This window comes from Somniosus microcephalus, chromosome 14, assembly GCF_052327205.1.
Source record: "Somniosus microcephalus isolate GS21.2 chromosome 14, FLI_Smic_1.0, whole genome shotgun sequence".
In the NCBI taxonomy this organism is placed as follows: Eukaryota; Metazoa; Chordata; class Chondrichthyes; order Squaliformes; family Somniosidae; genus Somniosus; species Somniosus microcephalus.
The window spans coordinates 97,592,156-97,617,747 of record NC_141000.1 but is presented as its reverse complement, the minus strand read 5'-3'; the positions used below and the strand labels follow the sequence as shown (position 1 = coordinate 97,617,747).

The window sequence follows — 25,592 nt, the reverse complement described above, 5'->3', positions numbered from 1 at the left end:
TTTAACCTAGTTCCTGTGGTCACACAACACAAAACTGTCCACAAATTGGTACCATCAGCCTAGAGGCCAAGAGATGGGAAGTGAAATGCAAAGTATAGCGTTTCTATGGGGGCACTCAAGTTTGGGAAGGACATTGTTGTGAAGGTGCATTGGTCAGGTCAAGGGAACTTTACTTTGTATTTACCCTATGCTTTACCTTATGTGAGAGTGCTTGACACAAGCACTGGATATTGCATAGCCTCTAGTCTTACTGTAGCTAGTCATTGATATAACAAACCAAAAGGGAGCATTGCACTGCTCACACAGTTAAGAATCTGAACAGTAACTATACACTGTCCTCCACTATCTTGTCTGGATCGTAATAAGCAGTAGGTGAGACCTATATTTCAGTGTGATTTACAGTGTATTTGTCACTTTCACTCAACTGAAAGCGGTAGAATTCAGGTGTGAAATACATACTTATTTTTCTGTGGTTGTTATATCTGCTTGCCGATTTGTAAATGAATGAGGCAATAGCACATATAAAGCTAACAATATACTTAGCTTTGTAATCAGACAACAATGCTATTTGATTACCTAGATGGAGATCTTCTGAGTGAATTAGAAATTAATCAGTTTCTGTTGCTTGCAACACTAATCAAATTCAAGCACAATTTAACAAACTTCTCAGTTCTAAAAGGAGCACCAAGATTTATTCTGATTACATTTTATTGCCTTTATTAGCAAAGTCCCCCTAAGAACACTTCACCTTTTCTCTCCCTCTCTCACTACAGGTTATACTCAGACAAATGTTGGAGAGGCTCTTGCTGCAGTGCACGGCTCAGAATTTAGTCAAACAACTATTTGCCGCTTTGAAAATTTACAGCTCAGTTTTAAAAATGCTTGTAAGCTTAAGTCAATCCTTTCCAAATGGTTAGATGAAGCAGAACAAGCAGGAGGTATGTATCTGTTAATCTTTACCATCATTATGTGCCCTCCGACATTGATTAACAGGAATATTCGTTATATAGGTACTAGAAATATAAATCTTCCGTAAAACCTATCAAAATGTTTCCATAAACTGATTTCAGAAAATCTTTTCACTTTAAAAGTTATAGATGTTGATATTCTCCTGGATCTATGGTGTTTATAACATTTGTAAATTATGTAATAACTTCTATTTTTAGTTTCACATTTTATTTCATTAGACCTATAAAGTTTCATTTATACTACAGGAAACTTTGTGATATCCGGCACCGACGGGACCGAGCTGTTGCCGTCCCATCAAAACTGCCCGACAAACCAGCGCTAATGTTAAAACATAAGGAGCTTTTGAGCTCAGTATCTAGCAACAAACCCTGTTGCTTAGCAACAGCTTCTAAACAGCGTCTATGTAGCTAAGCAACAGCTTCAGCTAGACCTTGCAGAGCCTGACTGGTGAAAAAAAGCAACGAAAAGAAAAAAAACCTAACGAAACGGCTCCTGATTTTTGCCGGTGGATCGAGCATTCCGGACAGTTAACCTCCGGATAAACCAAAGTTTCCTGTACATGGAATTTACAGCACAGAAATAGGTCTTTCAGCCCAACTGCTTTGTGCAGGTGTTTATGCTCCACACGAGCCTCCTTCCATCCTAGTTTATCGAAACCTATCAGCATATCCTTCTATTCCTTTCTCCCTCGTGTATTTATCTAGCTTCCCCTTAAATGCATCTATACTATTGGCCCCAAGTAATCCCTGTGGTAGCAAGTTCCACATTCTAACCACTCTCTGGGCAAAGAAGTTTCTCCTGAATTCCTTATAGAATTTATGTGACTAACATATTTATGACCCCTAGTTTTGGACTCCCCACAAGTGGAAACATGTTCTCTACATCTACCGTATCAAACCCCTTTATAATTTTAAAGACCTCTATTAGGTCATCCATCAGCCTTTTCTTTTTTTTTTAAGAGAAAAGAGCCCCAGCCTGTTCAGTCTTTCCTGATAGTTCTAACCTTTCATTTCTGGTGTCATTTTTGTAAATCTTTTTTGCACCTTCTCCAGTGCCTCCATATCCTACTTGTAACATGGAGACCACAACTGTGCACAGTATTCTAAGTGTGGTCTATATAATGGGATAGAAATTGCGGTCGGAGGCATACCTCTGGAGTACACCTCCGACCTGTGAAAGAATTATGAAAGTACCTGCTGGTGGCCAGGCTGCAAAAAGTTGCAGTCTCGGGCCTCAAGGCAGAGGCCAGCATAATGGCCCACAGATCCCAGGGATGCAGGCGGTGCAGAAGCGTTACTGGGATCACGTGGGCCTGGTCCTCTAATCGATAAGCAGAATTCCATTTCAATCATTTACGAAGGGAATCCTCTAATGAGATGCAATGGAATCCCCAAATCTAATAAGTATACAATGTACAGATTTTGGAATTTTATTCATAATTACCTTCATTCCACCATCCTCACTAAAACATTAATTTTTTGATAATTTTATACATCATTAAAACTGTACTCCTGGCCAATATATGTATATACTCATTTCATACAGTGTATGTGCATAATTTAGGATATGAAAATGTTTAATTAATGGCTTGGATATCCCCTTACTCTGATGCAAACAGGCCCTGCACCCTCTTGCATCAACCATAAGACTTCTGTGCACAATCACTGGCCAGTCGGTGGGCAAATAGCCCAACTCTGTGCAAGCGATTGGCCTTCCGTGGCCCCCGCGTATGGCCTGTCAACGCATACCTTGACAGGCCGCAAGTTCCGGATTTCGTACATGCGCAAGCGCATGCGGAAATCCTGAACTTGTGGTGCATTTCAAAGGGAATATCTACCCTATAAAATCCTTTAATCATCTTAAACGCCTCAATTAGAGCACCCCTTAACCTTCCAAACTCAAGGGAATACAAGGCTAGTCTATGCAACCTGTCCTCATAGTTTAATTTTTTTTAGCCCCGGTGTAATTCTGGTGAATCTGCGCTGCTCCCCCTCCAAGGCCAATGTATCCTTCCGGAAGTACAGTACCCACAACTGAACACAGGACTCTAAATGAGATCTAACCAGAGCTTTATATAAACGTAACAATAAACATTTGAAAACCTTCACAGTAATTAAAGAGAAAATAAAATATGTAACAAAAAGGAATGGCTACTGTACCTTTGGGGTTTAGTTTCCTTGTAGCAAAATAGATCAGGAACTTATTGCTTAATCAAATATTTTTCAATGAGAAAACTAATTGAAGAACTGGGGACAAATTCACCAGTTGATACGCATGTGAATTGTATTTAGTAACTGTAGAATTCCTTGCAGCTTTAAATAATGAAAGAGCGGGAACAAATGAAAGAAAAAGAAAGCGAAGAACTACAATCAGGTGAATATGACAACAATGGTTAAACATACTCATGGAAGGGAAGTGCATGTTTTCCATGTAGTGAAAATAGATTGGTCTCGGGGCACATGTTTAGGATCATCAGCTTCTTGGTACTATTTGGAACTCTTGCTGTGACAAGTGAACAGTAGTATTTTAGATTTTACATGTGGGACAGGAGTGTAAAATACTTGGAAATTCATTGGAAAGAAGGAAATTTCACTTTTTTTGCCATTTGTGGTAGAATGACAGTAAATGTGCAAGTTTCCTATGCAATGTGACACTTGGTAAAACTAATGCTGTACAGTTAAACAGGATACTGTGGGAAGTAGGTACAGTAGTTGCATAGAAGTAAATTAAAGTTGACTATTTGACATTAACAATTTTCCACACAAATGTAAAATTTTGACAGAAAATGTAACATTAAGGCCGGAATTTTCTTACCTGGACACGTCGGGAGCGAGTGGTCACCGTGGCGGGTCGCAACTCCGCGGCTCATTCCATTCCACTCCTGAGATCGACTTTCCATTAGTGGCGCCTATTAAGGCAACCCTGCATGTTACCCGGCCCAATTAAATGGTGCGGGTCTGATGACGTCACCGCTGACACATTTTCAGCCGGGATATTTAAAGGAGTCATGGCCACATTGCATTTGAAGGTTCATCTAGGATTGTGCAGGCACTGTACTGCAGCATTGGAGCGTTCCAAACACTTGCAAACAGGACTGCACAGAGGCAGAGGGCTGCACCCAAGTTCTCAGATGACTCCCTCTATATGCTTGTGGAGGGAGTGAGAGCACGCAGGGAGGCCCTCTTCCCTTTGGATGGGTGGAAGAGACCTCCCCAGCAGACCAAAGAAGCCTGGTTCCAAATAGCAGAGGAGGTCAACAGCAGGGATGTTGTCAGGAGGACCTGGGTGCAGTGCCGGAAATGCTTCAATGATCTCATTAGATCAGGATAGGTGAGTGCAAAGTCATACTCAACTTCATCCTGCTGTGCCTCCCATCACATCCCAATTACTCTGCTTTCTCAAGCCTGCTCCTGCACATCATTACTCACACCAACATACCTTGCACGTTCACCCATCCCTCTCTTTCTACATTATCACATCCCCATCTGACTACCCACCCCTCACACTCACCCTCATCCTAATGCAATCATACCAACTAACAGCACCCAAGGAGGCCATTTTGCATTGGCACGACACTCCCTCATAGTCGCTCTCTAAAGATGTTACCCATCCATTCCTTACACTCATTCCATCACTCTCACTCAAACTTCTCTTCTTTGCCTCCTTGCAGAGAAAGAGAGCCCACAATAAGAGGGAGAGGGAGAGAACCGTAGGTGGCGCTCCATCATTGGCCACCTTAACTGCAGCAGAGGAGGTCACCCTGGAAGTCTCAGGAGTCACAGAACAGCTGGAGGTGGGAGACGGAGAGAGGGGGACATCTCAGCAACCTGGTGACAGAATTACATCTCATACAACCACATGGCATACAGCAGTTATTCATATGGGGACTGATGTCAGCAGCCAATGAATGTTCATCATGTGCATAATGGTATCATTCCCCATTCTTGATATGACATTTCTAAATCATCTCTTTATTCTCCTACAGGTACATCAAGAGCCCCACCCACTGTCCAGGAGGAAGACGAAGGCGACTCCTCAGAGGAGCCTCCAGCCTCTAAGGGTGCACCGTCACCAGACATAAGCGCACCCAGCACCAGCAGAGATGCACATCATGGTGGGTCCCACGCAAGATAGAGTAGTGTTGTCACCTGGTGTCTCACACTGCACAAGTGAGCAAGAGCAGATGGTAGAGACAGGGACAGCAGTGGAGACTCCTCGCCAGAGGGCGCAGGACTTTCCCAGCTCTGCTCAGTTGCATGCAGATGCTGAGCCTCAGAGGACCTTCCAGAAAGAGGGCAATCCTGGCGGTGCAGCAAGAAGTGCAGGAGGCTTTAACATGTTTTGCGACCGCGATGTCTGCAAATGTGCAGAGAATGGAGGAGCCCATCTCTAACATGAGCACCACACCGTGTCGCAGGTGATGGTGATTGTAGGCTCTTCCATGGAATACAAGAGAAAAATGACACACAAGTAGATGCACAAGGAGGTGTTTTAATAACTGTGAAGTTTCCGTTAATGTGATGTCACAGATAAAAATTCTTGTTTTCACCATTTTCCGGACATGGCCAATTGTGTCTGCAGATTTGGAAGTAGCTTAGTGAGTTGGAGTGAATGGCGAGACTTAACGCTACCTCCAGCAATGGTGGTCAGTGTGAAAGGAATGGCCTGGTCATTGTAGGGATGCTTTATGGTTATGCAGTGGGGCGTTGGGAGCCTAGTGCAGCATATGGCAACCATATGGGTGTAATGCCTGAAGTTAAGTAAATCTGGCCATGATGAGGGCATCCCTGGCCTCCCGGGCAACAATGTGCTCAGGTGATGGTGGGATCTGGACTGCAGGTTCCTCCAGCTCCTCCTCCTATTCTGAAGAGGCTGTACGTTCAGAGCCTTGTGCCTCATGCAGCGCTAATCCTCGCTGCTGCGCTCTGTTGTGCAGGGTGCAGCAGAGCACGGCGATTCTGGAGACTCCGGCTGGTGTGCACTGAAGGGCTCCTCCAGATCTGTCAAGGCATCTGCAGCGCATTTTCAGTATGGCTATTGTCTACTCTGTGACACATCTGGTGGAAATGTGGCTTTCATTATATCTTTCCTCGGCCTCCTCAAGGGTGTCATGAGCCACACCTTCAATGGAAAGTCTGTTTGGAGGTGCGAAGAGCTGAGGCAGGGTGGACTGGTACAGGACAAAAGAGTCATGACAGCTGCCAGGGAATTTGGCGTACACATGCATGAAAAGTGTGAAGTGATACATTTTGGTAGAAAGAGGACACATAAACTAAATGGTACAATCCTAAAGAGGGTGCACGAACTGAGGGACCCAGGGGCATGCGTGCACAAATCATTGAAAGTGGCAGGGGAGGTTGATAAAGCAGTTAAAAAGGTTTACGGGATCCTGGGCTTCATAAATAGAGGTATAGGGCAGGGTTTTCATTGGGCCGTGGAGGCGGGATTGGAGGCATGTGGGCGGTTAAAATCCCGAAATCGGGGGGCATGAACCCATCCCGCCCCCAACCCGCCTCCATGCCAGTTTCAAAGGAGGTAGGTACCCGACCCGAACTGGGACCTTCCTCCCCGAGGCAGGAAGGGGATTAGTGCCAATTAACTGTTTGTTAACAGACAGTTTTTAGCCTAATCCCTATTTTCATTCTTGAAGTGTGGGATTCCCGACAGCTCCAAACCACGCCAAGTTAGCGAGTTGGGCCGTCGGGCTTGGAGGGGTCGAGATGTCCGGTGTTCAGGTGAGTGATGGGTGCATGAGTGCAGAGGTAAGTGTGTTTGGTGTGTTTAAAGAAGTTTTACTTACCTTTACAGCCTTCCTTCCTTCAGGTCTCGGGAGTCCCTCATCTCACCGGCACAGAAAGCAGAATGGCCGCGAGCTGTCAAAATCTGCAGCATTCAGCTTTCTGTTCTGGAGAGATCTCTAAATCATCCTGAGCGGAAGGAATTAGCTTAAGAGTACAGATTGTCAGTGTTTGACAGCTTCAAACAGCTGTCAAACACTGATATTTCATCTGTCAAAAGGTCTTGACAGATGAAATATCAATCTGTGACATCACCTGTTGCCGGGTGGCCCTTAATTGGCCTGCTGAGCCCGCTGGGCGGGCTCAACAAGGTCAATCAAGTCAAAATCACGTGGGTTGGCTACAACTCGACGGAGGCAGGACTACAGCCCCGAAAGTTGTAGTCCCGCCTCCTACATGAAAATCCAGCCCATAGAGTACAAAAGTATGGAAATTATGACAAACCTGTATAAAACACTGGTTCAGCCCCAACTGGAGCACGGTGTCCAATTCTGGGCGCCACACTTTAGGAAGGATGTGAAGGCCTTACAGAAGGTACAGAAAAGATTTACGAGAACAATTCCAGGATGAGGGACTTCAGTTACGTTGATAGACTGGAGATGCTGGGGTTGTTCTCTTTGGAGCGGAAAAGATTGAGAGGAGATTTGATAGAGGTGTTCAAAATCAAGAGGGTCTAGATAGATGGAGAGAAACTGTTCCCATTGGCAGAAGGGTCGAGAACCAGAGGACACAGATTGGCTAAAGAACCAAAGGCGACGTGAGAAAAAACTTTGTTACGCAGCGAGTGGTTAGGATCCGGAATGCACTGCCTCGAAAGGGTGGTGGAGGCAGATTCAATCTTATCTTTCAAAAGGGAGTTGGGTAAGTACCTGAAGGAAATAAATTTGCAGGGCTACGAGGAAAGGACAGGGGAGTGGGACTAGCTGAGAGTCGGCCCGGGCCCGACGGGCCAAATGGCCTTCTTCCATGCTGTAACTATTCTATGATCTTCCTATGGTTGCAGACGAGCTAAACATTGAGGGAGTGAAAATGTTTGCGGTTGACAGTCCTGGGTGATGATAGGGTGTCCTGATGGCCACATGTGAAGTCAATGACACCCTGCACCCATGGGAAGCCAGCCAGAGCGGCAAAGCCCAGCACCCGCTCAGTAAGTCTGGCTTCATCAGTGACAGTTGATATAATTGGCTGACTTGTCAAACAGGGCATCGGTGACCTGTGTGATGCATCTATGGGCGGCTGACCGAGATGCCACAAATGTCTGCTGCAGATCCCTGGAAGGAGCCCGAGGCGAAGAAGTTGAGGGCACTGGTGACTTTGACAGCCACTAGTAAGGCATGCCCACCAGTTCCTCTGCGCTGCAGGTCTTGCTCCAGCAATCTACAAATGACTGCGACAACCTGGCGCAATAGTCTGAGCCTCCTTTGGCACTGCTGCTCAGTCATGTTGAGGAAGCTCATCCTCTGCCTGTATACCCTGTGTTGGAGATATCGCCTCCAGTGCAGTGCAGCCTGCGCTGATGCCCTCTGTCCTGTGAAGCATCAGGTCTTTGAGAAGCTGGTGGTGTTGTTGTTGGTGCTGCTGATGTTGGGGCTCATTGCAGTCTGATTCTGAGGACCAAGGTGAGACAGTAAAAACAGCACCCATGCTTATGTAATAGATGGCAGGTCAAGTAGAGATGACAGAAGCAGAAGCAATCTGTCAGTGGTGTGAATAGGTTGTACCAATGAGCGGACAATGGATCCCGACTTTGCTGAAAACAGTTGCAATCTCTAGAAAGCTAAATCTGTGCTAACAATGCACTCAGCAACAGCATCTGCCTTAGGAAAGTAACCAGGCGTCAGGTGGAATATTTATTGTGTTTTCCATGCTGTGCACTAATGAGCTGGATCAAAGGCCACTGAACATCCGCCTCAGGTTCACAGACGTGGTTCCCAAGCTGCATGATTCCCGTGGTCATCCAGGGAAATTTGAAAAGGTAGAGTCTGACAAGTACCTAATAATCATCTGAATTAGCTCAGTCGCCTCTGCCATTCGGGTTGCTGCTGCGCTGGGAGATGTGCCAGAGGGAAAGACACGTGGGGGTGGGATGACGGGAGGTTCCCGACCCCCCTCCAATCCCATCCGCACAGTCGCCAGAAAATTCCAGCCTAAATGTCCACAGTAAATAAATTAAACAACTACTGACACAAACTCCAAGTTTGTAAGTTGAGCAAAATTCCAAAAGAAAGCAATGGCTTGAGAAACCAATGAAATGGCTGTTCGCTATTTACCTTTCTATTGTTATATTTCCTCCTTTAATATATTATGAAATATTAATTTTTAAATAGCTGCTAAATGATTCGCACTACTGAAAAACACAATTTGGCATGCAAATTCACAGGAGAAAAACTGTCTGCCTCACAGATAACTGCCAAGTACAAATTAAATGTAGGCATTGGTTTAATTTAATAAATAGCACTGAAGACACAGGTTGCATTAATTACTGAATTTTTTTTGCACCATTAGCCTGCTGGCTAAAGAAGCTCTGGAGACACACTTTGGACATCAAAGTAAACCTTCCTCACAGGAGATCATGCAGATGGCAGAGAGTCTAAACCTGGAGAAGGAAGTCGTAAGAGTCTGGTTCTGTAACCGCCGGCAGAGAGAGAAACGAGTGAAGACAAACCTGCACCACAATGCATTTAATTTTCCCTTCAAAGAACACCTTGATTGTAGATAGTTTAATTTTTACCTTTAGCTTTTAACCCAAAGTGCTGGAAAATATACAGAACATTGTTTATAAAACAAACATTACTGCAGTTTTGGTAAAACCTTTTTCTTCCTACAATAGGAATTAGGTCACAAACATTTGATGATAGCCATCTAATTTTGTAAACTTTCGACTCCTCTCTCAAGTACCTTGCCCAAGTGGCCATTGTTATAGGGTGAGCCTCTATACCGAGTGCTGGCGATCCATTTCACTGGGGTGGTATTACAGTAGAGCTCGATCCTGTCCTCACCCAGCATACACACACCAGCAGTTTCCTGAATGGAAACCCTGGCGCAGAACACAGAGGCCAATTGCAGCAGTTCTACTGCCACCTTAACTGACATCAGCTAACTCAGCAGACTGGAAATCAAACTAAAATCTTCTGATTTGTGCGGCTCAGCTACTCATGGACTTTACCAACCGAGCCGGGCAATTTTTCATCCAAATTCCTTTTATTGTATTAGCCATCTGATCATCTTCACTCAAGGAAGTCTAACCTACATGTTGCAGAATCCTCAGTTAGACAAATATGAGCTCATTTTAAAACTTTGAATTTTATTGTAGAGTTCATGTTCCTGTTCTGAAAAGAGACAAAAATCATAAACCATATTCCTGAATTAATCAAGTTAGCCATCAGAGTTTGAGGGTTGTATTACTTATTAACCCAATGGGGAGAGCACCTGGATCCTGAACATTGAGAAATTTCAAATGTTAGTATCTAATACAGGGTACTAATGTCTCCCCAAAATGGAAAACAAATTAAAGAGAGATAAAATATTCATCAGGGGAAATGGAGAGAAGCTACATCCTAAGAGGGATGGTAACACCCACCACAAGTTGAGGAAATAGGCCCATTCAATAAAGCACGTGTCAACCAGTAATTTAGTGTCAAAAACTGAAAAACAGAATGAAAGAAAAATCTTACAAGATATTTAGATACCTCCAAAAAAAAGAAAATTTAATTGTCATTTTTGCAATTTTATGATTATTGATCAATGGCTATAATGTATAATTTCCTAATATGAAAATTAATCTTGTTTAATTTTCATTAAATAAAATGTCAAACTCTAAATGTTATTGTCAGCTACTTAACAGCACCAGAGCAGTGCTCAGACATTAGAAGTAAAAAGAATGAATGAGCAGATGGAATGCAAGAAGCAGTAAGAGGGGAAATAAGGCAGCACTTAAGACAGAGGGGGAATAAGAAAGGAGAAAAGGAAAGAGGGAAGACCGATCAGAGGAAGTTAAAGAGGAGCAATGAGAGACAGGGACGGAATGTGAGAAAGAGGGAAGAGACAAGGCATGACAAGTAATGAAAGGGGAATGAGACTGTGTGAGAAGACAAATGAGATAGCAAGTGAGGAAGAAGAGTGATAGAATTAGCACAAAGAAATGAGAAAGAAGGAATGAGAATAAAATCCAAATTGAAAGCAAAACATGATTGGGTAGGTTTCAAAATTTCTTGTACGGTGTATATATGCTTTATTTTTGCGAATGAACTGGTACACTATATTTAAAACTTGCATCTTTGCCCATATAAGATTTATTTTCCCAGTTCTTGATCTTTAAAAAAAGTTTTAAAAAAATCGGTAAACTATGAGATGGAAAGGGGAAAACAACAGGGCAGCACGATATATCGTAATTTTTAAAGACTGCATTGAATGCCATCAATATTACTGACAATATCATTGGTTGGATCACTGGCGAACACTGTCCATAGTCAGCTGATAGAATCTTAAACCCATTGCTGCAGTAGAAAAAAACTTCATTATTTAAAGTCAAGCTGGTAATTTGATAAACATCTAGTAGCAAATGTTAACTTTTGATTTAAAAAGGTGAAACCACAGATTTATAAATTACCTTTTAATTACTCTCTAATGCCTACAAAACATTTTATTAGTTATCAATCCAAAAAAAGTAACAGAATACCCTCTTCAATCATTTAGCTAAAGAAAATGCAAAATTAATAAAAACACACAAAAAACGACCTGAACATCCTTATGGCACAATGCATATTGCTCTAACTGTGGTTATTTGCTTTTTCCCCACTTCCCTTTACTTGTGTCATATGAATTGCAGCGGTCTTAGTTATGTTCTACTTTTGGTTTGAACTAATGTGAAATACACATCAGTACAGGCATCATTTCCATGTCCTCCCCAAGTGTTACAAAGTATTAACAATACCATTTGATCTTGTAGTAAGTTAGTTGGTCATTTAAATGAGCCCATGCAGAAAACTATTAATTCTGTTTCATCCTTAGAGAAAAAGGGGACATAATTACTGTAACATTGAGGAGCTATCGAAAAACACAACTATCTATCCACACATTAGTAGGCACTTAAAAAGTTAGGAGCAAAATAAGACTATTCATCAGCTGAGTCTCAGTATAATAGGTCATAGAAATATGTGGTCATTAGTATCTACTATACAAGTAATGGAAACTAAGTACCTCAATACAGCACAGATGTTTTACTACACTCCAAGAATACCATACAATGCAAAAATCATGACCAGAGCAAAAACATTACACAAGGCATTTTGTTGAAGTGAAGGTTTCCACCACTTTAACCAGATCATACCATTACCTCTACTGGAAATAACATTAATTTAATCTAAGTTTCAAATAACTTCCATAAATAATTCCAACGGTGAAAATAAACCTATAAACTGAGGAACAGAACTCATGTTTTGTAAATATTTCATTGCCCCAATAATTTTAACAAAGTTATCAGTTCTGTCAAACAATGATTAGAACTTTTGAGGCAAGAATGACTTGAATACTAAATACTTGCATACTAAATAAATATGCATATTTATACATCTGTATAATAGGAATGGCAGCTTTGAGCATAGCCAAAATACAAATGAGCGTAGAGTCAAAAATGCCTGCCATATTGTGACTTAGGAATACAAAAATAACGTTGTCTTCTATACTTAGGCTCCCAGGTCAATTATTTTTCATTGCACAGGAAGGAAGGAGAGAGGAAGAAGAAAAGTTTCCAGCTATCTAACCTCAAAATCCTTGTGCCCCAGGAAAGACTTGCTTTAATAAAAGGCACACACAATCTATTGTCAGAATATGGCAATATAAAGTTGACCTTTCTGGATTGATAAACTAAGATGTGCCAACTGGCCTTCCTCATCCATAATTATCCTGCGATCTTGTGAAAGTATATAATGATAATCTAGTTTTCCTTAAGATTTAGTAAAAAAAAGTGAAACTTTTTAAAAGTTTAACCATCAGATTTAAAATGTGTTTGTCATGACCAATGTTTTTGAAATCTTTGAACAAGTGACTGATGGCCTAAGTTACAATTACGTAGAAAAGACATACAGAGTAGTCAGGGTTGGTTTCATGCTCCAATTGTGTACCGTTTCGATAGTGTTGGTTTAAAAGACCTGATGCTACTTGTGCATTTTCTAAAAGGTGAGGTACATTATAATTAAGAACCTATTTACTCAAGAAGAGAAATAATTAATTTACACCAGTTATTTTTTCCCCCAAAGATCTGTAATACTGTATTTTTCACTTCCACCATTATATATATTGTTTTCAAGCATAAAAGCAGACTGCAAGTTAGTTGGTTTGTAATTTTACTACTTTTTAAACACTCTTCCTGTTCACAAATTATCCTTCTCTAGCTGGAAGAAATTCTTCCATGCTGTGGACTTCTTCGTAGCGGATAATCTTGGCCATTATTAATTTAGGAATTAAATAGCAGCTTTCAGTCTGCAACCAAGAACAGAAAGCTGCATACCAATCCCCATTCTGCTAGACAGGTATCCTCATGAAGAATTTTAGCACAATCATTTCAGCGAGTTTGTGACCAACTCAAAAGACACAATCGCCATTTCTATGTTGTTAAGTTAGAAGATATATATATATATATATATACACACACACACATCACTTATTTGCTGCAGTCTGTAGTTATATATTTATTATAAGTCATGGTTATCGTATAGAAATTGTTTAAATATATTTAAATTCCATGTCCAGTCTTCTCTACTGTCATTGTTCACCTACAGTGAGTGTTTTTTATGCCCCTTGGCACAAAGCAGGGTTGGTGTAAAGCATTAATTTTAATTTGCCTTATAATGAGCTCCAGGTAATTATTTAGGCTGCTGTTATACTGTAGATACTGGACTCAGTCTGCTATCTGTTGAATGTGATGTTCAGCTGGTAAAGCTGAAGTACTCTGCCAGCTGTAGCTTGCTGTAGGCTGCTCTGCACATACATTTTTGGAGATATGTGCAGGTAATTTTAAATGGTCGGAGAGAGCTGGCAACAGTGTGCACTCTCTGATTAAAACAAATTCTCCTAAATTTATCAAGTAGCTAAGACATGCAATGGACTATTGAGCATTTTTGAAATGTGGGCTCACTCCAGGCTGCTGTTATTCTACATCCAGCATGAAGCCCAAAAGACCAGAGACTATCCTCTAAAGGTACAAGGCTTCAGTACACACAGGAATCAGATCAGAACACAACTCCCGAGTTATAGTGCTGCTGCAGATGCAACTACTGCACATCAACCCAAAAAGTAGTATGCAACAGCAACTTTAGTAAATTAGATCTCAATGAGACCAGATACTCATAAGAAACTGTCATTTCAATTGTTTAACAATTTATATGAAAGCATTGAAAATATTAAACTGTTACCTATAGCTTTGCCCACTGAGATGTTAACAATATAGATTACACCAGAATATTAAAACAAATTATTGTAATTGGCAACAAACATTTTCTTCTTTTCCATTTTAGTGGGAAACCACAACAAATGGTTTGTTACGAGAAATGGAGACAAACAAATTAAACATAGGTACAGTGCTCAGATTTACATCTGCCAGTCATGCTGTACAAACATCACTAACCATATATACTGTTTATTTCCACTCCAGAAATTATTTTTAAAGCAGCAATATGTTACCGAAGTGGGCAGAGTCTGGCTTTAGATTCTGGCCTTGGAAATGAACACTTCTGTTAAAGTTACTTAAGGATATCCATGATGCTCCCATTATTTATCCAATGTTGCCTGTAAAGTAAATCCAAGCTAATTAAGGTAGAAGGTATTCACATGTGAACAGAAAGAGATTGCCTCCTCCCCCAATCACAGCCAGGTTCATTAGTCCACTCCCAAAGCTTTCAGCTGCCGTTCAATTTCTTCATCTGAAATACCAGACTTAGACGTAGATGCTGTAGGTAGACCTTTGGCTGTTGATGGAGCATTAGCCATCTGTGGGGAAAACAACAAGTTTCACTCACAATGTGCGCTGCCATTTAAAACCATCTAAAAATAGAACATTAAAAAACAAAAATGCTGGCAATGCACTGCTAGTCCGTCAGAATCTGAAAAGAGAACAGGAAATATTTTGGGTAGCAAGCCTTCATCAGAATTCCACCAATTCTCCCAAAACATTACTCTCCGTCCTTTTCACATTTCAGAACCTAACACAAGTCCTGTGTATTACCAGCATTCTTCACTTTATTTCAAATTTCCAACATATGCAGGTTTTCTTTTTATCTCTAGTATTAGGACGTAGCATTCCTGCAGGTCAAGGCTTGGTTTTATTCTCCAGTACAGAGTGGTTACAATGTTTGTAATGCAAGCTGTAAAATTTGTGTTGGCTCATTTTGGATGTATAGTATGGGAACATAATACAGGAGACTTTGGTTTATCTGGAGGTTGTATGTCCGGAAACCTCGATCTACCGGCAGAAATCAGGAGCCGTTTTGTTAGGTTTTTTTTCTTCTCGTGGCTTTGTTTTCAACAGTCGGGCTCTGGAAAGTCTCTCTGAAGCTGTTGCTAAGCTACAGAGATGCTTCCAAGGTACGGACCGACTGTTTACAAGCTGTTGCTAAGCAACAGTGTTTGTTGTCAGACACGGAGATGAAAACCTCCGTATGCTTCAACATTAACGCTGGTATGTCTGGCAGTTTTGATAGATCGGCAACAGCTCAGTCCCGTCGGTGCCGGATATAACAAAGTTTCCTGTAGCAGTATTTCCCCTAAAACAAGGGACAAAGGTTATTTTGTTCCCCCTACTTCCTGTTCATCTGAATTAGATTACATTAGAATCTAGCTTTAGTGATTGGTATGGCAGTAGCCCAATGATCGCTGGAGCCGATAAATTATTATGGCCACGTCTCCGTTGTCCAGCTGTGCATCATTTCCTCTTAGCCTCTACCCTTAAAATCGTGCTTTACAGACCAGCTTCCATTTAGTTTTGAACTGACACTTTAAAAAGCCAGACAACAGCATTACACTATAAAACTACACAATATCCATATAACAGAATCTGGAGTTCATTCAAACTGAAGGGTTTTGTAGGTATTGGACTTGGGTATTCCCCGAATTACCTTTAATGTATATAAGGAATACAGCATTGCATTTACCATGAAGGAAGACCTAAAGGCTTTTTAACTAGATAAATTCTGAAGCTTGAAAGGGGGAAATTGACTTCCTGTGGATTGTTTAAGATTTTTTTTAAATATGTATTTATTGTGCTGTATATCATTTGCCTAATATTTTTCTGCTATAATTATTTAATTGTAAATAAATTTGATTTGATCTAGCCTGGGCAAAGTAAATGTAATTGTGAAATTTTCCACCTTCTGCAAAATTTCAGTAAACAACTTAGTACAATCAAATGATTAGAGCCAGGACAGAGTAGTTCTACCAGGCAGAAAGTGAAAGATTGCAATGGTCCACTTACAAGAATTATCAGGCTGTTTGAATGAGAAAAGAATGTTTAAAAATCACAAACAATGCTCTTGCATACTTTGCTAGAAGCCAACATCTAAACTCCAAGTTTAGAATCCCTATTCAATTAAAAAAGAGCTCTTCAGAAAACTGAAACCAGCTTAAATAGTGGAAGTTCTATCTTTTCAATGAATTACACGATATAATGACCCGGATTTTCCGGGGCCTATGACGGCGTACGCGTACGCAGTCCGCAAGTTTCGGGTTTCCGCATGCAATGCGCATGCGCGAAAACCCAGAACCTGTGATCTGTCAAGTTTCAGCTTGACAGATTGTACGAATGCGCAGGAAATGGGCATTCGCTGGTGCAGGGTTGGCCTATTTGCCCAACTACTGCCCAGCGAATGCCCACGAAACTCTTACACCTGGTAAAAGCAGATGTAGGGGTTACCAGCGTAAGGGTTTAATAAACAAACTTTTTGAAATGATTTAAACATTCAAAAACCTTTAAAAATTAGTTTAGGTTATTTTTGGCCCCTTTAAAAAATGTTTAAATTTATTTTTCAAAAAATTTAATTTGTTTTAAATGTTTAATTAAATTGTATTTTAATTAATTTTTAACATGTGATGATTTATTTTTATTAAGTGGGGTGAAAGTGTTTTTTTTTTAGTGGATTCCCATTATGCTTATGGGGATTTTGTACATAAATGGAATCCCATAAGCATAAGGGGAATCTCCCTTTGTGGGGATTGGTTGGGCCAGCCCACGTGATCCCAGGGAGGCTTGCGAACCACATGCACCACTGGGATATGTGAGCCTTTACTCAGGCCCAGGACCACAAGGAGGCACTAGGTAGGTGCGTACTTTTCTTGCGGTTCGGAGGCATTCGGCCGCGGGAAGTCTCCGACCGTAATTTACAGCCATTGATTTTCAACCACATTGGGATTTCAAATAAAAAGTCATTAGTATAAACTGTATTTAGAACTAGCTCTGGTGTTCCAAGTGACAAACCACCTTAGGTGAAAAATTTTTTCCCTACATTGATTCATTCCTTATGAAAGAACATTTTAATTGCAGTTTCTTGTTTATTCTTAAATATATTTTTCAGTACTTACTTTTAGTCATTTCAATAGGTCTAGAGATTTAGCTTTGCTTTCAGATGTTTTTCCATCAGAAAAACTGTTAAAAATCACGAAAATTTAGTAAAAGGATAAACCTCCTGCCCAAGTGTTTATTAGGGCATTGTGCAGACGGAAATTAGTTTACATTTAAAAATCAGATTGATGAACCAAGAGAGATTATGCTGCCGACAGTATAGAAATCCAAGTAAAGATGAGAAATCTGCTCATTTCTTTGATTTCCCTTTAATTCTGTGATTTTATTAGTAGTACTGAAATAAATACTGATTGCAAATTTTCTGTCTGATGGTATCTTATCTCGATTTATCAGTTATAACCAGAGATTAGAATTCATCATTTTAATTGCTGAAACCTCAACATGCTTTGCACTAGAACTTTTCCTCTGGTATGCATCAGCGAAGGAAAATAAATACAATTACGAATCAAACACAGGAATTATTTTCCCTTTTAGGGTTTAGTTTAAGCAAATAAAACATTGCAGACTTTTTTTGGTCGATGGACAATATCTGCAATCCTCAAATGGATATGAAATCTCTAAAAATGAAACAGGTAAATACCTTTCCGGAAATCTCAATTCCTATTTCATCCAGCACCTGGTTCACAATATCTTGGCTTTCTTCTTCATCTCCAGACTCATCAAAAATGTCATCTAATGTATCATTCACTGGAAGAAACCATACATTTATTTCGATTAGAAGTGCTGTTACATAGAACAAGAACATTATATTTCAAACAGCAAACTACAAGAACATAAGAACTAGGAGCAGGAGTAGGCCATTCGAGCTTGCATAAGAACATAAGACGTAGGAGCAGGAGTAGGTCATTTGGCCCTTCGAGCCTGCTCCGCCATTCAATAAGATCATGGCTGATCTGATCTTGGCCTCAACTCCACTTCCCTGCCCGCTCCCCATAGCCCTCGACTCCCTTATCGTTCAAAATGTCTATCTCCACCTTAAATATATTCAATGACCCAGCCTCCACAGCTCTCTGGGGAAGAGAATTCCAAAGATTCACGACCCTCCGAGAGAAGAAATTCCACCTCATTTCCGATTTAAAAAAGGGTGCCTCCTTATTCTGAAAGTATGCCCCCTAGTTCTAGATTCCCCCACGAGGGGAAACATCCTCTCTGCATCTACCCTGTCAAGTCCCTTCAGAATCTTAAATGTTTCAATAAGATCCCCTCTCATTCTTCTAAACTCCATTTGCCTCCATTGCGCCACCATTTAATAAGATCATGGCTGACCCTCTACCTCAACTCCACTTTCCTGCCCTATCCCCTATGGGCATTTATTTGTTTACCCTTTGGAGATACATCATTTCTTCCCTGATGTGCCATGATACAGTGAGATCTCAGCATTGAACAAATACTGTTATTCTACTGTGACTGCAAAATTGTTTATCCCAGAATGAGAAGTTGACTGGAGATTTGCAGGGGGTAAGGAACTGTGAACACACCATTCTGGCTAGGATGATTCATTAGACGATGATTTATATAATAAGCACCAGTGTTTTGCTGTACAAGTTAACTACATTGTTTAATACAAAATTGCTGAGCTTCCACCTCCAACAATAGCATCATTTAAATGTGGATAGTTGGTATTTAATACCATTTTCTTGATTCTCTAATCCAAAGTCCAAAAGCTTTTCTGAAGTAACATGAAAAACATTAGCAGAAGGAAGCACATGGAATAGGTCTATACACAGAACAGCAGCCTTTCTTTCCACATCCTCCCCCACATTTGGACAGGTGACAATACTGCTCGTGTCCCTTCCGCTAAAGAGATGCAAATTACTATACAAAAATCTTCAACATACTATTCAAACAATATAAAAGTAAACAGTTCTTATTAAAATCCTGAACACAGCACTTGAGTAGAGGTTATGTGAAGCATTCAAAAAGTAAAATGTAATTAGAAATGCACACGTACTAAGCAAACTTATACTGAACCTTTAATTTTGTTAATTGGCTTGCAGTGTCACATAGTTAGTATGCACCAGATTGTTCAATCCATTTTCACCTGCCATGATAATAGTTGAACCCAATCTACTCATTCTGCTCAGCTTCTGCCCTCTCCCCAACTAAATACTGCATCTCTGCACTACTTGCCTCCTCCCAGGCCCAGCCAAGTACTCCAGCACTAACTTTTTCCTAGTCTCAGGCACCAGAGTATTCAGACTCCAATTCCTCCCTCCTATTGAGGCACAGATTGACTATTCCAGCTTTGAGTATAGCAGCCGGCTCCCCACCTAGTCCAGCTGAGTGCAGCAGCTAGCTCACTGGCCAGCCAGACCCCCCCCCCCCAAAATGCTACTGGCAACTCCCTGCCCAATCTGATTCCCACTTGGCCTGAGCTAACCATTCACAAATCAGGCAGCTCCCTTCCCAACCCAACCTTATCCTGAGTGAAACAGCCAGCTCCCATCCAACTCTGCTCAGAATGCAGCATGCCTGACAGATTGCACTCAACACTGAAGGTAGGTGAAGACTAAACATTGGATAACCATTTAAAAATAAATAAGAACATAAGAAATAGGAGCAGGAGTAGGCCATTTGGCTCCTCGAGCCTGCTCCGCCATTCAATAAGATCATGGCTGATCTGCTACCTCAGCTCCACTTTCCTGCATTAGCCCCATATCCCTTGATATTCAAAAATCTATCGATTTCTATCTTGAATACACGCAACGACTGAGCCTCCACAGTCCTCTGGGGTAGAGAATTCCAAAGATTCACCACCCTCCGAGTGAAGAAATTTCTCCTCATCTCAGTCCTAAATGGCCGACCCCTTATTCTGAGACTGTGACCCCTGGTTCTAGACTCTCCAGCCAGGGGAAACAGCCTCCCTGCATCTACCCTGTCAAGCCCTGTTAAGAGCTTTGTATGTTTCAATGAGATCACACCTCATTCTTCTAAACTCGGGAGAATATAGGCCTAGTCTACTCTGTAGTGTATGTGCCTTTAAGAGCCCCAGGTGTACTGTAATGCCGGTAATGGCCACTCGGGCTATATAAGCCTGTATATTGTGTTGTATCAGTTAGTTCCCCTCCAGACTTTGTTTAGTAAACACATGGACACAACAGTGGCGACGAATTGGAAACGGACTTACCTGCAATTCGGCAGCACCTCAAGGACATCGATTCCTCTGGCGTCCAAAGTTGAAGAAAAATCAAGAAAAAGAAAAAGCTGGGGTTTCACCAGCTAGCCAAGCTGGTGGCAGGTACCACAATAATCCTTCCTGGGCGTCGGGCTGGGGCTCCAGCGGCTGGCTCTGCAGCTAGGCCAAGCAGCGAAAGCGGAGGCAAGCAGTAACAGACGGGGAAGGAGCACTCGGGAGACAGCCGGCGCTGCAAGCAGGTCGGCGTTCAGACCTAGAGAGAGTCCGGCGGGAACGAGTCTCCAACTGTAAATAAATAAATAAAAAGAACGGAAACCGCGGGAAACAGCGTTGTCATCGGCAGCAGCGGCGGGGAAGCGCCATATCTTTTCTGCAGAAAAGAAAGAGAAGCGCCATTTTTTTTTTCTAGGATGCCTAAGTCTGGCAATATTGATGCTTTTGATAACAAGATAGAGGATTGGACCACATATGTGGAAAGAGTGGAGGTATATTGCACCGCAAATGGAATAGAAGATGAAAAAAAAGCTTCAGTACTGCTAAATCTAATGGGCGCAAAGACATACGGGCTGTTACGAAATTTAATCACTCCAGCCAAACCAAAGGACAAGAATTTTAAAGAAATTGTTGATACCCTACAGGAGCACTTAAACCCAACACCGCTGCTGATAGCGGAACGATTCAAATTCTTCAAGAGAAATCAACACAAGAATGAAAGTAACGCTGATTACCTCACCGAATTAAGAAAGCTATCAAAACACTGCCAATTCGGGGCAGGACTAGCAGATTATCTTCGAGACAAATTCGTCTGCGGTCTCCTAAGTGAAGGAACACAGAAAAGGCTGCTTTCTGAAAAAGATTTAACACTGGACAAGGCTTTCAGTATGGCTGTATCATACGAAGCGGCCGCAAGAGGAGCTGCAGAGATACAACAAAAGACACAGGACTTCGGCACCCATGAAATGACACAGGGTTTCGAGAGATGTTATCGCTGCGGCAGATCCACCCATGACCAGAGGGACTGCTAGTTCAAGGACAAAGCATGCAGGCAATGCGGAAAGATTGGACACATTGCACGGGTATGCCGATCTGGACAAAAAAAATCCACGGAGAGGAAAAAAAAGTACAGAAAGGTACAAATGATGGCGGACAGTAGCTCCGAAGACCAGAAGAGCGATAGCGACTCCGAAAACAAGAGACTAAGCTGTCTCAAATTACATAATGTAATTGCCAAAGATGATTACCAGACCATTTGGGTTACCCTCACGATAGCAGGGTCCCCAGTTAAAATGGAGCTAGATACAGGATCAGCTCTGACCGTCATAAATCGACGGGATTACGAGCGGCTATTTCCGCATATACCTCTAAAAGACACATCCATTATCTTGAAAACATATACGGGGCAGAAAGTATACCCCAAAGGAAAAATAAAGGTGCCTGTTGTATACAACGGCAAGGAAATACAAAAGTTGTATTTATACATTCTACAAGATGGTGGTCCACCGCTGTTGGGACATGAATGGATCAGGAAAATACGTTTAGACTGGCACTCCATTCAGGCACTGACGGTGACCAGTAAGAAAAAAAACAATGATGACGTCATATCTTAACGATTAAAAGACATCTTGGCCAAAGCCAAAGAAGTGTTTCAAGAGAAACTAGGAACCTTGAAAGGCATCACCGCCTCAATAAAAGTGGAAGATGCAGCAATTCCCAAGTTTTTTAAGGCAAGACCGGTGCCATACGCAATTCGTCCAGCAGTCGAGGCAGAGCTGGAGAATTTGGAAAAGGCAGGCGTATTATCCAAAATAGATTGGAGCGAGTGGGCAACACCCATCGTCCCAATCATGAAGAAAGCATTGAATAATGATAAATCTGAAGAACAGAGAAAAATTCGCATCTGTGGAGACTTCAAGGTGACTGTAAACCCGGTCCTTCACACGGTACAGTATCCTCTTCCGAGGATAGAAGATATTTTCGCCTCACTATCCGGAGGGAAACGTTTCACCAAAATTGACTTGGCACAGGCATATCTACAGATGGAGGTTGAAGAGGCCTCTAAAAAATCTCACGATAAATACACACAAAGGTCTGTACCAGTACAATCGACTGGTTTTCGGAGTAGCATCCGCTCCAGCTATCTGGCAAAGAGCTATGGAGCAAGTCCTCCAAGGGATTCCGGGGACTCAATGCTACCTAGACGACATCCTTGTAACAGGAGAAAACGACGAGCACCTTGCCAATTTGGAGCAGGTGCTCACTAGGCTAAGAGAACAGGGCCTACGAGCAAATCGCCCCAAGTGCAAATTTTTCCAAAATCAAATATCATATTGTGGCCACATAATTAATAAGGAAGGGTTGCATAAGTCACCTGAAAAAATTGAAGCGGTCATAAAAGCCCCAGCACCTGAAAATGTTTCACAATTAAGGTCGTTCCTGGGATTAATAAATTACTATCATAAATTTTTACCGAACTTATCAACTCTTCTACACCCTCTTAATGAACTGCTACAAACAGGAGTAATTTGGAAATGGAGCGAAGACTGTAAACGTGCCTTCCATAAATGCAAAGACTTAATCACGTCCAAAGAAGTTTTGGCTCATTACAACCCATCACTGCCAATCAGGCTGGCGTGCGATGCATCCCCTTACGGCATAGGAGCGGTATTATCGCATAAATTCCCTGATGGCTCGGAACGGCCGATAGCTTTTGCGTCACGCTCATTGAACTTAGCTGAGCGTAACTATGCCCAAATCGACAGGGAAGCACTCAGCCTGGTATGGGGAGTGAAGAAATTCAACCATTACCTACACAGACAAAAATTTACCTTGTTGACTGACCATCAACCCCTCATCTCCATATTCAACCCTAAAAAGGGTGTTCCCATTATGACAGCGCAAAGGCTACAGAGGTGGTCCTTTTCTCTAGGGGCACACCAATACAACATAGAATACAAAGGATCAAAACAGCATGGGAATGCTGACGGTTTATCGCGCCTACCGTTGCCAATGGTAGAAGAAGCACCTACCGTAGACCCAGTGGAGATTTTCCACTCTACCATATAGTCGAATGTCTACCAGTAACAAATTCTGCCATTGAAAGGGAAACTAGAAATGACCCGACTCTCGCACGAGTCTACGATTTAACAGTGAAGGGATGGTCAGCACATGGCGAACCACTGTTGCCAGCATTCTCGCAAAGAAGAGAACAGCTGTCAGTGTGCCGAGGAACCTTGATGTGTGGATCCAGAGTGGTGATTCCACCCAAACTCCAGGATAAAGTTCTAAAGGAGCTTCACGAGGGGCATCTGGGTGGAGTGAAAATGAAGAACCTAGCCAGGGCGTTTGTATGGTGGCCAGGTATCGATGGAGACATCGAAGAAATGACCAAGAGCTGCCTAGGATGCCAGAAGGTCCAAAATGCTCCACCACAAGCCCCTCTACATCCATGGGAGTGGCCCTCATCTCCCTGGCAAAGGGTACACATCGACTTTGCTGGTCCATTTATGGACTCAATGTTCTTAATCGCGGTTGATGCACACTCCAAGTGGCCGGAGGTAATAAAGATGTCCTCCACCACCACGGAAAAAACCATCACAGTATTAAGGACCATATTTGCCAGGAATGGGCTGCCGGAACAGATATGTTCTGATAATGGACCGCAATTTGTGTCCGAAGAATTCTGGAAGTTCTTAAAAAACAATGGGGTTAAGCACTACACGTCCGCCCCATACCATCCCGCCACCAATGGATTGGCTGAAAGGGTTGTCCAGACCTTCAAGAAGGCCATAAAGGCCATGGGTAATGAAGACATAAAACTTCAGCACAAGGTGGATAACTTCTTGTTCGCATACAGGAATGCAACACATATGGTTACAAACCAAACTCCCGCCATGATGTTCTTCAATAGAAGCCTAAGATGCCGGCTGGATTTGATCAAGCCAAACATCAGAAGGGACGTGGAGAACCAGCAATTTCAAGGCATGAATGAAAGGCCAACTAGAACCTTCCAGATAGGTCAACAAGTTTTGGCCCGGGACTACCGTACCGAGAAATGGCAGCCTGGAACTATCTGCACACGACTAGGACCGCTGATGTATACCGTGAGCATCGGAGAAAGCATAATAAGGCGCCATGCTGACCAAATCATAGAGTCATCCGAAAAGGGACAACCTACACCACAACTCTATACGCCTAATGATGAAGTAGAGATACCCATATCTACCTCCGATCCGGTGATACTGGAACCCGATGAACCCGACACTGGCATTCAAGCCGAATCAGCCTTGCCAAAAGAACCTACTACACCACCAGAAACTACTACACCACCGAGGCATTATCCGGACCGAGTCTGGAAGCCTCCAGAGAGACTGACTTATAATTAATTAACTGCAGCAATGTGTAGATTATTTTTCTTGTAACATGTAATTAATGATTACTTAAAATATTATGTACTGGTTGGCTAAAAGGGGAGGAATTGTAGTGTATGTGCCTTTAAGAGCCCCAGGTGTACTATAATGCCGGTAATGGCCACTCGGGCTATATAAGCCTGTATATTGTGTTGTATCAGTTAGTTCCCCTCCAGACTTTGTTTAGTAAACACCTGTGAAACCAACTCCTGTCTTCAGTGTCTCTATCAACACACGGACACAACATACTCAATCTCTCCTCATAGGACAGTCCCCCCATCCCAGGAACCAGTCTGGTGAACCTTCGTTGCACTCCCTCTATGGCATGTATATCCTTCCTTAGGTAAAGTAAACAAAACTGTACACAGTACTCCAGGTGCGGTCTCACCAGGGCCCTATATAATTGCAGTAAGACGTCTTTACTCTTATACTCAAATCATCTTGTAATAAAGGCCAGCATACCATTTGCTTTCCTAATTGCTTGCTGTACCAACATGTTAACTTTCAGTGATTCGTGTACAAGGACACCCAGGTCCCTCTGAACACCAACATTTCCCAATCTCTCACCACTTAAAAAATACTCTGCTTTTCTATTTTTCCTACCAAAGTGGATAATTTCACATTTCTCCACATTATATTCCATTTGCCATGTTCTTGCCCACTCACTTAGCCTGTCTATATGCCCTTGAAGCCTCCTTGCATCCTCCTCACAA

At 42.0% G+C, this 25,592-nt stretch overlaps 2 protein-coding genes across 2 annotated transcripts in view; one reads left to right on the top strand and one right to left on the bottom strand.

Moving 5' to 3' along the window:
• The window catches only part of pou1f1 (POU class 1 homeobox 1), a 37,841-nt gene extending 27,819 nt beyond the window's left edge, over positions 1-10,022 (top strand). Inside the window, exons 7-9 of the mRNA XM_086006077.1 lie at positions 774-938; positions 3,282-3,342; positions 9,273-10,022. Coding sequence (XP_085862203.1) covers positions 774-938; positions 3,282-3,342; positions 9,273-9,486 — 440 coding nt within the window. The 3' untranslated portion in view covers positions 9,487-10,022. The remainder of the gene's footprint in view (positions 1-773; positions 939-3,281; positions 3,343-9,272) is intronic.
• A 32-nt stretch (positions 10,023-10,054) lies between these two features.
• The window catches only part of LOC147107746 (charged multivesicular body protein 2b), a 30,817-nt gene continuing 15,279 nt past the window's right edge, over positions 10,055-25,592 (bottom strand). The window contains exons 5-6 of the mRNA XM_086007026.1: positions 17,918-18,024; positions 10,055-14,753 (exon numbers count right to left, since the gene is read on the bottom strand). Of these exons, the coding sequence (XP_085863152.1) occupies positions 14,643-14,753; positions 17,918-18,024 (218 nt within the window). The 3' untranslated portion in view covers positions 10,055-14,642. The remainder of the gene's footprint in view (positions 14,754-17,917; positions 18,025-25,592) is intronic.